The sequence below is a fragment of the Salmo salar genome, chromosome 27 (genome assembly GCF_965601325.2).
Source record: "Salmo salar chromosome 27, fSalSal1, whole genome shotgun sequence".
NCBI lineage: Eukaryota > Metazoa > Chordata > Actinopteri > Salmoniformes > Salmonidae > Salmo > Salmo salar.
This window is the reverse complement of record NC_138317.1, coordinates 40,094,223-40,107,500: the sequence shown is the minus strand read 5'-3', so window position 1 is coordinate 40,107,500 and position 13,278 is coordinate 40,094,223. Positions and strand designations below refer to the sequence as shown.

General features: G+C 44.8%; 1 protein-coding gene across 1 annotated transcript in view; it reads right to left on the bottom strand.

Moving 5' to 3' along the window:
• vars2 (valyl-tRNA synthetase 2, mitochondrial) overlaps positions 1 to 13,268 on the bottom strand; it is a 46,213-nt gene extending 32,945 nt beyond the window's left edge. Inside the window, exons 1-8 of the mRNA XM_082970243.1 lie at positions 13,046 to 13,268; positions 12,469 to 12,660; positions 12,293 to 12,374; positions 11,333 to 11,433; positions 11,041 to 11,162; positions 10,768 to 10,834; positions 10,570 to 10,667; positions 9,384 to 9,465 (exon numbers count right to left, since the gene is read on the bottom strand). Coding sequence (XP_082826369.1) covers positions 9,384 to 9,465; positions 10,570 to 10,667; positions 10,768 to 10,834; positions 11,041 to 11,162; positions 11,333 to 11,433; positions 12,293 to 12,374; positions 12,469 to 12,657 — 741 coding nt within the window. The 5' untranslated portion in view covers positions 12,658 to 12,660; positions 13,046 to 13,268. The remainder of the gene's footprint in view (positions 1 to 9,383; positions 9,466 to 10,569; positions 10,668 to 10,767; positions 10,835 to 11,040; positions 11,163 to 11,332; positions 11,434 to 12,292; positions 12,375 to 12,468; positions 12,661 to 13,045) is intronic.
• Positions 13,269 to 13,278: the final 10 nt, after the last annotated feature.

The following is a 13,278-nucleotide window of genomic DNA, read 5'->3' as shown; positions in this document are numbered from 1 at the left end:
CCTGTTTCTGTAACATGTACACCCCCTGGACAGAACACTAGTCTATCTCCTGTTTCTGTAACATGTACACCCCCTGGACAGAACACTAGTCTATGTCCTGTTTCTGTATGTACAGTACACCCCCTGGACAGAACACTAGTCTATGTCCTGTTTCTGTATGTACAGTACACCCCCTGGACAGAACACTAGTCTATGTCCTGTTTCTGTAACATGTACACCCCCTGGACAGAACACTAGTCTATGTCCTGTTTCTGTATGTACAGTACACCCCCTGGACAGAACACTAGTCTATGTCCTGTTTCTGTATGTACAGTACACCCCCTGGACAGAACACTAGTCTATGTCCTGTTTCTGTAACATGTACACCCCCTGGACAGAACACTAGTCTATCTCCTGTTTCTGTATGTACAGTACACCCCCTGGACAGAACACTAGTCTATCTCCTGTTTCTGTATGTACAGTACACCCCCTGGACAGAACACTAGTCTATGTCCTGTTTCTGTAACATGTACACCCCCTGGACAGAACACTAGTCTATCTCCTGTTTCTGTATGTACAGTACACCCCCTGGACAGAACACTAGTCTATGTCCTGTTTCTGTAACATGTACACCCCCTGGACAGAACACTAGTCTATGTCCTGTTTCTGTAACATGTACACCCCCTGGACAGAACACTAGTCTATGTCCTGTTTCTGTATGTACAGTACACCCCCTGGACAGAACACTAGTCTATGTCCTGTTTCTGTAACATGTACACCCCCTGGACAGAACACTAGTCTATGTCCTGTTTCTGTAACATGTACACCCCTGGACAGAACACTAGTCTATCTCCTGTTTCTGTAACATGTACACCCCCTGGACAGAACACTAGTCTATGTCCTGTTTCTGTAACATGTACACCCCCTGGACAGAACACTAGTCTATGTCCTGTTTCTGTATGTACAGTACACCCCCTGGACAGAACACTAGTCTATGTCCTGTTTCTGTAACATGTACACCCCCTGGACAGAACACTAGTCTATGTCCTGTTTCTGTAACATGTACACCCCCTGGACAGAACACTAGTCTATGTCCTGTTTCTGTAACATGTACACCCCCTGGACAGAACACTAGTCTATCTCCTGTTTCTGTATGTACAGTACACCCCCTGGACAGAACACTAGTCTATGTCCTGTTTCTGTAACATGTACACCCCCTGGACAGAACACTAGTCTATGTCCTGTTTCTGTAACATGTACACCCCCTGGACAGAACACTAGTCTATGTCCTGTTTCTGTATGTACAGTACACCCCCTGGACAGAACACTAGTCTATGTCCTGTTTCTGTAACATGTACACCCCCTGGACAGAACACTAGTCTATGTCCTGTTTCTGTAACATGTACACCCCCTGGACAGAACACTAGTCTATGTCCTGTTTCTGTATGTACAGTACACCCCCTGGACAGAACACTAGTCTATGTCCTGTTTCTGTATGTACAGTACACCCCCTGGACAGAACACTAGTCTATCTCCTGTTTCTGTATGTACAGTACACCCCCTGGACAGAACACTAGTCTATGTCCTGTTTCTGTAACATGTACACCCCCTGGACAGAACACTAGTCTATGTCCTGTTTCTGTAACATGTACAGTACACCCCCTGGACAGAACACTAGTCTATGTCCTGTTTCTGTAACATGTACACCCCCTGGACAGAACACTAGTCTATCTCCTGTTTCTGTAACATGTACACCCCCTGGACAGAACACTAGTCTATCTCCTGTTTCTGTAACATGTACACCCCCTGGACAGAACACTAGTCTATGTCCTGTTTCTGTATGTACAGTACACCCCCTGGACAGAACACTAGTCTATCTCCTGTTTCTGTATGTACAGTACACCCCCTGGACAGAACACTAGTCTATGTCCTGTTTCTGTATGTACAGTACACCCCCTGGACAGAACACTAGTCTATGTCCTGTTTCTGTAACATGTACACCCCCTGGACAGAACACTAGTCTATGTCCTGTTTCTGTAACATGTACACCCCTGGACAGAACACTAGTCTATCTCATGTTTCTGTAACATGTACACCCCCTGGACAGAACACTAGTCTATGTCCTGTTTCTGTAACATGTACACCCCCTGGACAGAACACTAGTCTATGTCCTGTTTCTGTATGTACAGTACACCCCCTGGACAGAACACTAGTCTATCTCCTGTTTCTGTATGTACAGTACACCCCCTGGACAGAACACTAGTCTATGTCCTGTTTCTGTATGTACAGTACACCCCCTGGACAGAACACTAGTCTATGTCCTGTTTCTGTAACATGTACACCCCCTGGACAGAACACTAGTCTATGTCCTGTTTCTGTATGTACAGTACACCCCCTGGACAGAACACTAGTCTATCTCCTGTTTCTGTATGTACAGTACACCCCCTGGACAGAACACTAGTCTATGTCCTGTTTCTGTATGTACAGTACACCCCCTGGACAGAACACTAGTCTATCTCCTGTTTCTGTAACATGTACACCCCCTGGACAGAACACTAGTCTATGTCCTGTTTCTGTATGTACAGTACACCCCCTGGACAGAACACTAGTCTATCTCCTGTTTCTGTAACATGTACACCCCCTGGACAGAACACTAGTCTATGTCCTGTTTCTGTAACATGTACACCCCCTGGACAGAACACTAGTCTATGTCCTGTTTCTGTATGTACAGTACACCCCCTGGACAGAACACTAGTCTATGTCCTGTTTCTGTAACATGTACACCCCCTGGACAGAACACTAGTCTATGTCCTGTTTCTGTAACATGTACACCCCTGGACAGAACACTAGTCTATCTCCTGTTTCTGTAACATGTACACCCCCTGGACAGAACACTAGTCTATGTCCTGTTTCTGTAACATGTACACCCCCTGGACAGAACACTAGTCTATGTCCTGTTTCTGTATGTACAGTACACCCCCTGGACAGAACACTAGTCTATCTCCTGTTTCTGTATGTACAGTACACCCCCTGGACAGAACACTAGTCTATGTCCTGTTTCTGTATGTACAGTACACCCCCTGGACAGAACACTAGTCTATCTCCTGTTTCTGTAACATGTACACCCCCTGGACAGAACACTAGTCTATGTCCTGTTTCTGTATGTACAGTACACCCCCTGGACAGAACACTAGTCTATGTCCTGTTTCTGTATGTACAGTACACCCCCTGGACAGAACACTAGTCTATGTCCTGTTTCTGTAACATGTACACCCCCTGGACAGAACACTAGTCTATCTCCTGTTTCTGTATGTACAGTACACCCCCTGGACAGAACACTAGTCTATCTCCTGTTTCTGTATGTACAGTACACCCCCTGGACAGAACACTAGTCTATGTCCTGTTTCTGTAACATGTACACCCCCTGGACAGAACACTAGTCTATGTCCTGTTTCTGTAACATGTACACCCCTGGACAGAACACTAGTCTATCTCCTGTTTCTGTAACATGTACACCCCTGGACAGAACACTAGTCTATGTCCTGTTTCTGTAACATGTACACCCCCTGGACAGAACACTAGTCTATGTCCTGTTTCTGTATGTACAGTACACCCCCTGGACAGAACACTAGTCTATCTCCTGTTTCTGTAACATGTACACCCCCTGGACAGAACACTAGTCTATGTCCTGTTTCTGTATGTACAGTACACCCCCTAGACAGAACACTAGTCTATGTCCTGTTTCTGTAACATGTACACCCCCTGGACAGAACACTAGTCTATGTCCTGTTTCTGTAACATGTACACCCCCTGGACAGAACACTAGTCTATGTCCTGTTTCTGTAACATGTACACCCCCTGGACAGAACACTAGTCTATGTCCTGTTTCTGTAACATGTACATCCCCTGGACAGAACACTAGTCTATCTCCTGTTTCTGTATGTACAGTACACCCCCTGGACAGAACACTAGTCTATGTCCTGTTTCTGTAACATGTACACCCCCTGGACAGAACACTAGTCTATGTCCTGTTTCTGTAACATGTACACCCCCTGGACAGAACACTAGTCTATGTCCTGTTTCTGTATATACAGTACACCCCCTGGACAGAACACTAGTCTATCTCCTGTTTCTGTATGTACAGTACACCCGCTGGACAGAACACTAGTCTATGTCCTGTTTCTGTAACATGTACACCCCCTGGACAGAACACTAGTCTATGTCCTGTTTCTGTATGTACAGTACACCCCCTGGACAGAACACTAGTCTATGTCCTGTTTCTGTAACATGTACACCCCCTGGACAGAACACTAGTCTATGTCCTGTTTCTGTAACATGTACACCCCCTGGACAGAACACTAGTCTATGTCCTGTTTCTGTATGTACAGTACACCCCCTGGACAGAACACTAGTCTATCTCCTGTTTCTGTATGTACAGTACACCCCCTGGACAGAACACTAGTCTATGTCCTGTTTCTGTAACATGTACACCCCCTGGACAGAACACTAGTCTATGTCCTGTTTCTGTATGTACAGTACACCCCCTGGACAGAACACTAGTCTATGTCCTGTTTCTGTAACATGTACACCCCCTGGACAGAACACTAGTCTATCTCCTGTTTCTGTAACATGTACACCCCCTGGACAGAACACTAGTCTATGTCCTGTTTCTGTAACATGTACACCCCCTGGACAGAACACTAGTCTATGTCCTGTTTCTGTATGTACAGTACACCCCCTGGACAGAACACTAGTCTATGTCCTGTTTCTGTAACATGTACACCCCCTGGACAGAACACTAGTCTATCTCCTGTTTCTGTATGTACAGTACACCCCCTGGACAGAACACTAGTCTATGTCCTGTTTCTGTAACATGTACACCCCCTGGACAGAACACTAGTCTATCTCCTGTTTCTGTATGTACAGTACACCCCCTGGACAGAACACTAGTCTATGTCCTGTTTCTGTATGTACAGTACACCCCCTGGACAGAACACTAGTCTATGTCCTGTTTCTGTAACATGTACACCCCCTGGACAGAACACTAGTCTATGTCCTGTTTCTGTAACATGTACACCCCCTGGACAGAACACTAGTCTATGTCCTGTTTCTGTAACATGTACACCCCCTGGACAGAACACTAGTCTATGTCCTGTTTCTGTAACATGTACACCCCTGGACAGAACACTAGTCTATCTCATGTTTCTGTAACATGTACACCCCCTGGACAGAACACTAGTCTATGTCCTGTTTCTGTAACATGTACACCCCCTGGACAGAACACTAGTCTATGTCCTGTTTCTGTATGTACAGTACACCCCCTGGACAGAACACTAGTCTATCTCCTGTTTCTGTATGTACAGTACACCCCCTGGACAGAACACTAGTCTATGTCCTGTTTCTGTATGTACAGTACACCCCCTGGACAGAACACTAGTCTATCTCCTGTTTCTGTAACATGTACACCCCCTGGACAGAACACTAGTCTATGTCCTGTTTCTGTATGTACAGTACACCCCCTGGACAGAACACTAGTCTATGTCCTGTTTCTGTAACATGTACACCCCCTGGACAGAACACTAGTCTATGTCCTGTTTCTGTATGTACAGTACACCCCCTGGACAGAACACTAGTCTATGTCCTGTTTCTGTAACATGTACACCCCCTGGACAGAACACTAGTCTATGTCCTGTTTCTGTATGTACAGTACACCCCCTGGACAGAACACTAGTCTATGTCCTGTTTCTGTATGTACAGTACACCCCCTGGACAGAACACTAGTCTATCTCCTGTTTCTGTATGTACAGTACACCCCCTGGACAGAACACTAGTCTATCTCCTGTTTCTGTATGTACAGTACACCCCCTGGACAGAACACTAGTCTATGTCCTGTTTCTGTAACATGTACACCCCCTGGACAGAACACTAGTCTATGTCCTGTTTCTGTAACATGTACACCCCCTAGACTAGTGTTCTGTCCATCTCCTGTTTCTGTATGTACAGTACACCCCCTGGACAGAACACTAGTCTATGTCCTGTTTCTGTAACATGTACACCCCCTGGACAGAACACTAGTCTATCTCCTGTTTCTGTATGTACAGTACACCCCCTGGACAGAACACTAGTCTATGTCCTGTTTCTGTAACATGTACACCCCCTGGACAGAACACTAGTCTATCTCCTGTTTCTGTATGTACAGTACACCCCCTGGACAGAACACTAGTCTATGTCCTGTTTCTGTATGTACAGTACACCCCCTGGACAGAACACTAGTCTATCTCCTGTTTCTGTATGTACAGTACACCCCCTGGACAGAACACTAGTCTATGTCCTGTTTCTGTATGTACAGTACACCCCCTGGACAGAACACTAGTCTATGTCCTGTTTCTGTAACATGTACACCCCCTGGACAGAACACTAGTCTATGTCCTGTTTCTGTAACATGTACACCCCCTGGACAGAACACTAGTCTATGTCCTGTTTCTGTAACATGTACACCCCCTGGACAGAACACTAGTCTATGTCCTGTTTCTGTAACATGTACACCCCCTGGACAGAACACTAGTCTATGTCCTGTTTCTGTATGTACAGTACACCCCCTGGACAGAACACTAGTCTATGTCCTGTTTCTGTATGTACAGTACACCCCCTGGACAGAACACTAGTCTATCTCCTGTTTCTGTATGTACAGTACACCCCCTGGACAGAACACTAGTCTATCTCCTGTTTCTGTATGTACAGTACACCCCCTGGACAGAACACTAGTCTATGTCCTGTTTCTGTATGTACAGTACACCCCCTGGACAGAACACTAGTCTATGTCCTGTTTCTGTAACATGTACACCCCCTGGACAGAACACTAGTCTATGTCCTGTTTCTGTATGTACAGTACACCCCCTGGACAGAACACTAGTCTATCTCCTGTTTCTGTATGTACAGTACACCCCCTGGACAGAACACTAGTCTATGTCCTGTTTCTGTAACATGTACACCCCCTGGACAGAACACTAGTCTATGTCCTGTTTCTGTAACATGTACACCCCCTGGACAGAACACTAGTCTATGTCCTGTTTCTGTAACATGTACACCCCCTGGACAGAACACTAGTCTATCTCCTGTTTCTGTATGTACAGTACACCCCCTGGACAGAACACTAGTCTATCTCCTGTTTCTGTATGTACAGTACACCCCCTGGACAGAACACTAGTCTATGTCCTGTTTCTGTAACATGTACACCCCCTGGACAGAACACTAGTCTATCTCCTGTTTCTGTATGTACAGTACACCCCCTGGACAGAACACTAGTCTATGTCCTGTTTCTGTAACATGTACACCCCCTGGACAGAACACTAGTCTATCTCCTGTTTCTGTATGTACAGTACACCCCCTGGACAGAACACTAGTCTATGTCCTGTTTCTGTAACATGTACACCCCCTGGACAGAACACTAGTCTATCTCCTGTTTCTGTATGTACAGTACACCCCCTGGACAGAACACTAGTCTATGTCCTGTTTCTGTAACATGTACACCCCCTGGACAGAACACTAGTCTATCTCCTGTTTCTGTATGTACAGTACACCCCCTGGACAGAACACTAGTCTATGTCCTGTTTCTGTAACATGTACACCCCCTGGACAGAACACTAGTCTATCTCCTGTTTCTGTATGTACAGTACACCCCCTGGACAGAACACTAGTCTATGTCCTGTTTCTGTATGTACAGTACACCCCCTGGACAGAACACTAGTCTATCTCCTGTTTCTGTATGTACAGTACACCCCCTGGACAGAACACTAGTCTATGTCCTGTTTCTGTATGTACAGTACACCCCCTGGACAGAACACTAGTCTATGTCCTGTTTCTGTAACATGTACACCCCCTGGACAGAACACTAGTCTATGTCCTGTTTCTGTAACATGTACACCCCCTGGACAGAACACTAGTCTATGTCCTGTTTCTGTAACATGTACACCCCCTGGACAGAACACTAGTCTATGTCCTGTTTCTGTAACATGTACACCCCCTGGACAGAACACTAGTCTATGTCCTGTTTCTGTAACATGTACACCCCCTGGACAGAACACTAGTCTATGTCCTGTTTCTGTATGTACAGTACACCCCCTGGACAGAACACTAGTCTATGTCCTGTTTCTGTAACATGTACACCCCCTGGACAGAACACTAGTCTATCTCCTGTTTCTGTATGTACAGTACACCCCCTGGACAGAACACTAGTCTATCTCCTGTTTCTGTATGTACAGTACACCCCCTGGACAGAACACTAGTCTATGTCCTGTTTCTGTAACATGTACACCCCCTGGACAGAACACTAGTCTATGTCCTGTTTCTGTATGTACAGTACACCCCCTGGACAGAACACTAGTCTATCTCCTGTTTCTGTATGTACAGTACACCCCCTGGACAGAACACTAGTCTATGTCCTGTTTCTGTAACATGTACACCCCCTGGACAGAACACTAGTCTATGTCCTGTTTCTGTAACATGTACACCCCCTGGACAGAACACTAGTCTATGTCCTGTTTCTGTAACATGTACACCCCCTGGACAGAACACTAGTCTATCTCCTGTTTCTGTATGTACAGTACACCCCCTGGACAGAACACTAGTCTATCTCCTGTTTCTGTATGTACAGTACACCCCCTGGACAGAACACTAGTCTATGTCCTGTTTCTGTAACATGTACACCCCCTGGACAGAACACTAGTCTATCTCCTGTTTCTGTATGTACAGTACACCCCCTGGACAGAACACTAGTCTATGTCCTGTTTCTGTAACATGTACACCCCCTGGACAGAACACTAGTCTATCTCCTGTTTCTGTATGTACAGTACACCCCCTGGACAGAACACTAGTCTATGTCCTGTTTCTGTAACATGTACACCCCCTGGACAGAACACTAGTCTATCTCCTGTTTCTGTATGTACAGTACACCCCCTGGACAGAACACTAGTCTATGTCCTGTTTCTGTAACATGTACACCCCCTGGACAGAACACTAGTCTATGTCCTGTTTCTGTATGTACAGTACACCCCCTGGACAGAACACTAGTCTATCTCCTGTTTCTGTATGTACAGTACACCCCCTGGACAGAACACTAGTCTATGTCCTGTTTCTGTAACATGTACACCCCCTGGACAGAACACTAGTCTATCTCCTGTTTCTGTATGTACAGTACACCCCCTGGACAGAACACTAGTGCATCGCAGGGCCGTATCTACAATCTATTTCCTTAATGCTGAGCAGAGACTCATAGGGTGCCATGTTTACAGTCTCTGGTAAGACTTGGCCGGGGATCGAACTCCCAACCATCCAATCTCAGGGCGGACATTGTAACCACAAGGCCAGTGAGTGTGTGATGATGTAGTGTAATAGTACTGTCTTACTGGATCCATGGTGAAGCAGGCTCTGCTCCAGTCCAGAGACGCACCAAGTTCCCTCAGCTGGTGATAGATCTCCTCTCCCTTCCTGGAACACAGACAGAACCCTTACTGGAACACACAGACAGAGCCCATACTGGAACACAGACAGAACCCTTACTGGAACACACAGACAGACAGAACCCGTACTAGAACACACAGACAGACAGAACCCGTACTAGAACACACAGACAGACAGAACCCATACTGGAACACACAGACAGACAGAACCCATACTGGAACACACAGACAGACAGAACCCTTACTGGAACACACAGACAGACAGAACCCTTACTGGAACACACAGACAGACAGAACCCGTACCGGAACACACAGACAGACAGAACCCTTACTGGAACACACAGACAGACAGAACCCGTACCGGAACACACAGACAGACAGAACCCGTACCGGAATACACAGACAGACAGAACCCTTACTGGAACACACAAACAGAACGCTTACTGGAACACACAAACAGAACGCTTACTGGAACACACAAACAGAACCCTTACAGAATCCTTACTGGAACACAGAGACAGAACCCGTACTAGAACACACAAACAGAACCCTTACAGAATCCTTACTAGAACACACAGACAGAACCCTTACTAGAACACACAGACAGAACCCTTACTGGAACACAGAGACAGAACCCATACTAGAACACAGAGACAGAACCCATACTAGAACACAGAGACAGAACCCATACTAGAACACAGAGACAGAACCCATACTAGAACACAGAGACAGAACCCATACTAGAACACAGAGACAGAACCCATACTAGAACACAGAGACAGAACCCATACTAGAACACAGAGACAGAACCCATACTAGAACACAGAGACAGAACCCATACTAGAACACAGAGACAGAACCCATACTAGAACACAGAGACAGAACCCATACTAGAACACAGACAGAACCCTTACTGGAACACAGAGACAGAACCCTTACTAGAACAGACAGAATCCTTACTGGAACACACAGACAGAACCCAATATGAAAATAGAATCATCTTGCTTTATCTCATTAAGAAGATGGATAGTTGTAGGATTCTACTAATGACAGTGGAAAGCAGTGTCAGACAGAACAGCAGGCAGAGGAGAGAGAGAGAAAAAGGGAGGACAGAAAGGGATCTCATACTCACTCTTTCTTCCACGTCCACACCTCCTTTAGAAAGTCCTCCCTGCTGAGGTCCTGTCTTCGCTTCCCTCGTTCCCTAAACAACCTCCTCTCCACCACCGTCTGAGATTAAGACCAGAAGGTTGGACACAGCTTTTATATTTAGCTTGAAAGAGAAGCGAATGTGAAAGATAACATGGATAGCCAGGTCAGGGAGACATACCTGTGTAGCGATGCCTGCATGGTCACAGCCTGGTACCCAGAGAACTTTGTAGCCCTTCATCCTCCTCCTGATACAACACACATTCAACCAGTACAACAATACATTTCATCAGATCTCCTAAAACATGTCAAATACATTCAAAAAGCAACACATTTCAGCTCTGAGAGTTCTCATACGACGGATAGGAATTTGATGTGATGCCATTTCATTTCAGCCAAAAAAAGAAACATCTCTATCCGACTGATTGTATTACTGTCGGTGAGAAATAGTTACCAGCGGACCAAAGCATCCTCTATGGCCACTGTGAGTGCATGGCCGAGGTGCAGCGTGCCTGTCACATTAGGCGGAGGGATACACATGGAGAAGGAGTGATTCACAGCATGTGGCAGTCTGTCCTAAACGTTGATTCAACAAAAAAAACATGGGCATTAGACTAAATCTAACTATTAAAGCGCTATCACATACATTGTTATTAGATCTGGGTTATCTGGATGTATTGTTCCTTACATGGGAGCATCAACAGGCAGTTTTAAATATGGCTTATTATAATGCTCTATTCTCTTACATTGATCTCTGGGGTGAAGAAGCCTTCTTTCTCCCACCACTGGTACCAACTGGTCTCCACATACTCAGGACTGTAGGACGAAGGGAAAGGCACGGTGGTGTCTAAACAAGGGATGGTCAGGGTGAATAAGGAGAGAGGAATTTATTTAGCGAGAGAGTGTGCAACGGGAGCAAGCGAGTGCTTTAAAAGACTACTTGCTGTATTATTCCAGTGAAACCAGCCTGATCTCTGCATTCATGACAGGACTAGGGTGTAAGTATTTTATGAATAGGAATTGCCAGGGACCTCACGATACAATATTATCACGATACCTTGGTGCCGAAACGATATTATCACAATACCTTGGTGCCGAAACGATATTATCATGATACCTTGGTGCCGATACAATATTATCACGATACCTTGGTGCCGATACAATATTATCACGATACCTTGGTGCCGATATGATATTATCACGATACGTTGGTGCCGATACGATATTATCACGATACCTTGGTGCCGGTACGATATTATCATGATACTTTGGTGCCGAAACGATATTATCATGATACCTTGGTGCCGATACGATATTATCATGATACCTTGGTGCCGATACGATATGTATTGCGATTCTCCTGATTCTATATGTATTGCAATTCGATACTGTGATTTTTATTGAGATTTGATGTTACAAACATATTTCTCACCATATGTCTGCTGTGTTTGGACAAGACAGAGACATGAGAACGAGTTTTGATCAGTCACGGAAATAAAAGTGCTGAAAACACATTGGCTCCCGATTTAAAAAGAAGATGGAGAACAAGCTATGAAGGAAAAATACTGGAGTTTTGCCAACTAGCGCAAAAATATTATTGCGATATTGTCAAAACGATACAATATATATTTTCAAAAATAATATCCCGATATGTAACTGTATCAATTGTTTCCCTCCATCAATAAAATCTTAAGGACATTCATTACCTTTCTTCTCCCCAGGAGGTGTTGAAACACTGTACACTATCCTCTCTTTCTCACTCCATTTCATTCCTTGATCTTCAACATTCTGAAAATGGATTTAACTGTCATGTAAAACAAACAAGTCCATGTCTTGGTTTGTTATGCGTAAGAGTTCACTAACTAGGAGTGAGGTCACCTACATTGTGTTGACTGCTCAGTATGGCCTTCTCCTTATCTCTCCTCCGTCTCTCTTTCTCAGCCTGGGTCCGGAGAGCAGGAGTTGATTTTGGAGGTTTTGCTGCATTGTGAGAATAGAGCCTACGTAAACATTTTCTGTGTATTGCCCTCTCTGCTGCCCTCACAGAGAGGCCACAAGCGGACCTCCACATCTCCTGCAAAACAAATCAAGAGAAAATGAAAGTAAAGCAAATAAGGCAGCCACTGATTTCCCATAGACCACATGAGTCTATGAGCCCCTTCATTGGAAAATTTTGAACGACATTTTGAAATCCATTCCAATCATCCATTTCAAACATTCCATGGGTCTAGGCATTTGCTTTCTGTTTGCTAATTACGCTGCCTGGATAAGTGCATGAATGAAAATTGTAGCTAGGTGATACATTGGGGTAAAATAGACTCAAGAGAATATTTTAAATGCACCTCTTCAGAGACTTCTGTCACTTTGCTACGTTGCTGTTTTATAGCCATAATAATATATGGTGATTGAGCGCTGTTGACTACATTATTCCAGTGAATGATAAATAAAATGTGCTCTACCTTCAAGATGATGTGCTCTTGGGCGCCGACATGTTTAACTAGCTGCGACCTTTCAACTACGACCTAACGGAGAATGAACTCATTTGTTCACTATATCTTAATTGTAATTTTTTGACACTTTATCAAAAACTTTATGAATTATGTTGAACTGATAACCTAAACAGATTTTACAGTTTCTCATTGACTATCTATGTCTTTCGTGTCACAACCATAGCAAAAGTGCAACAAGCTCT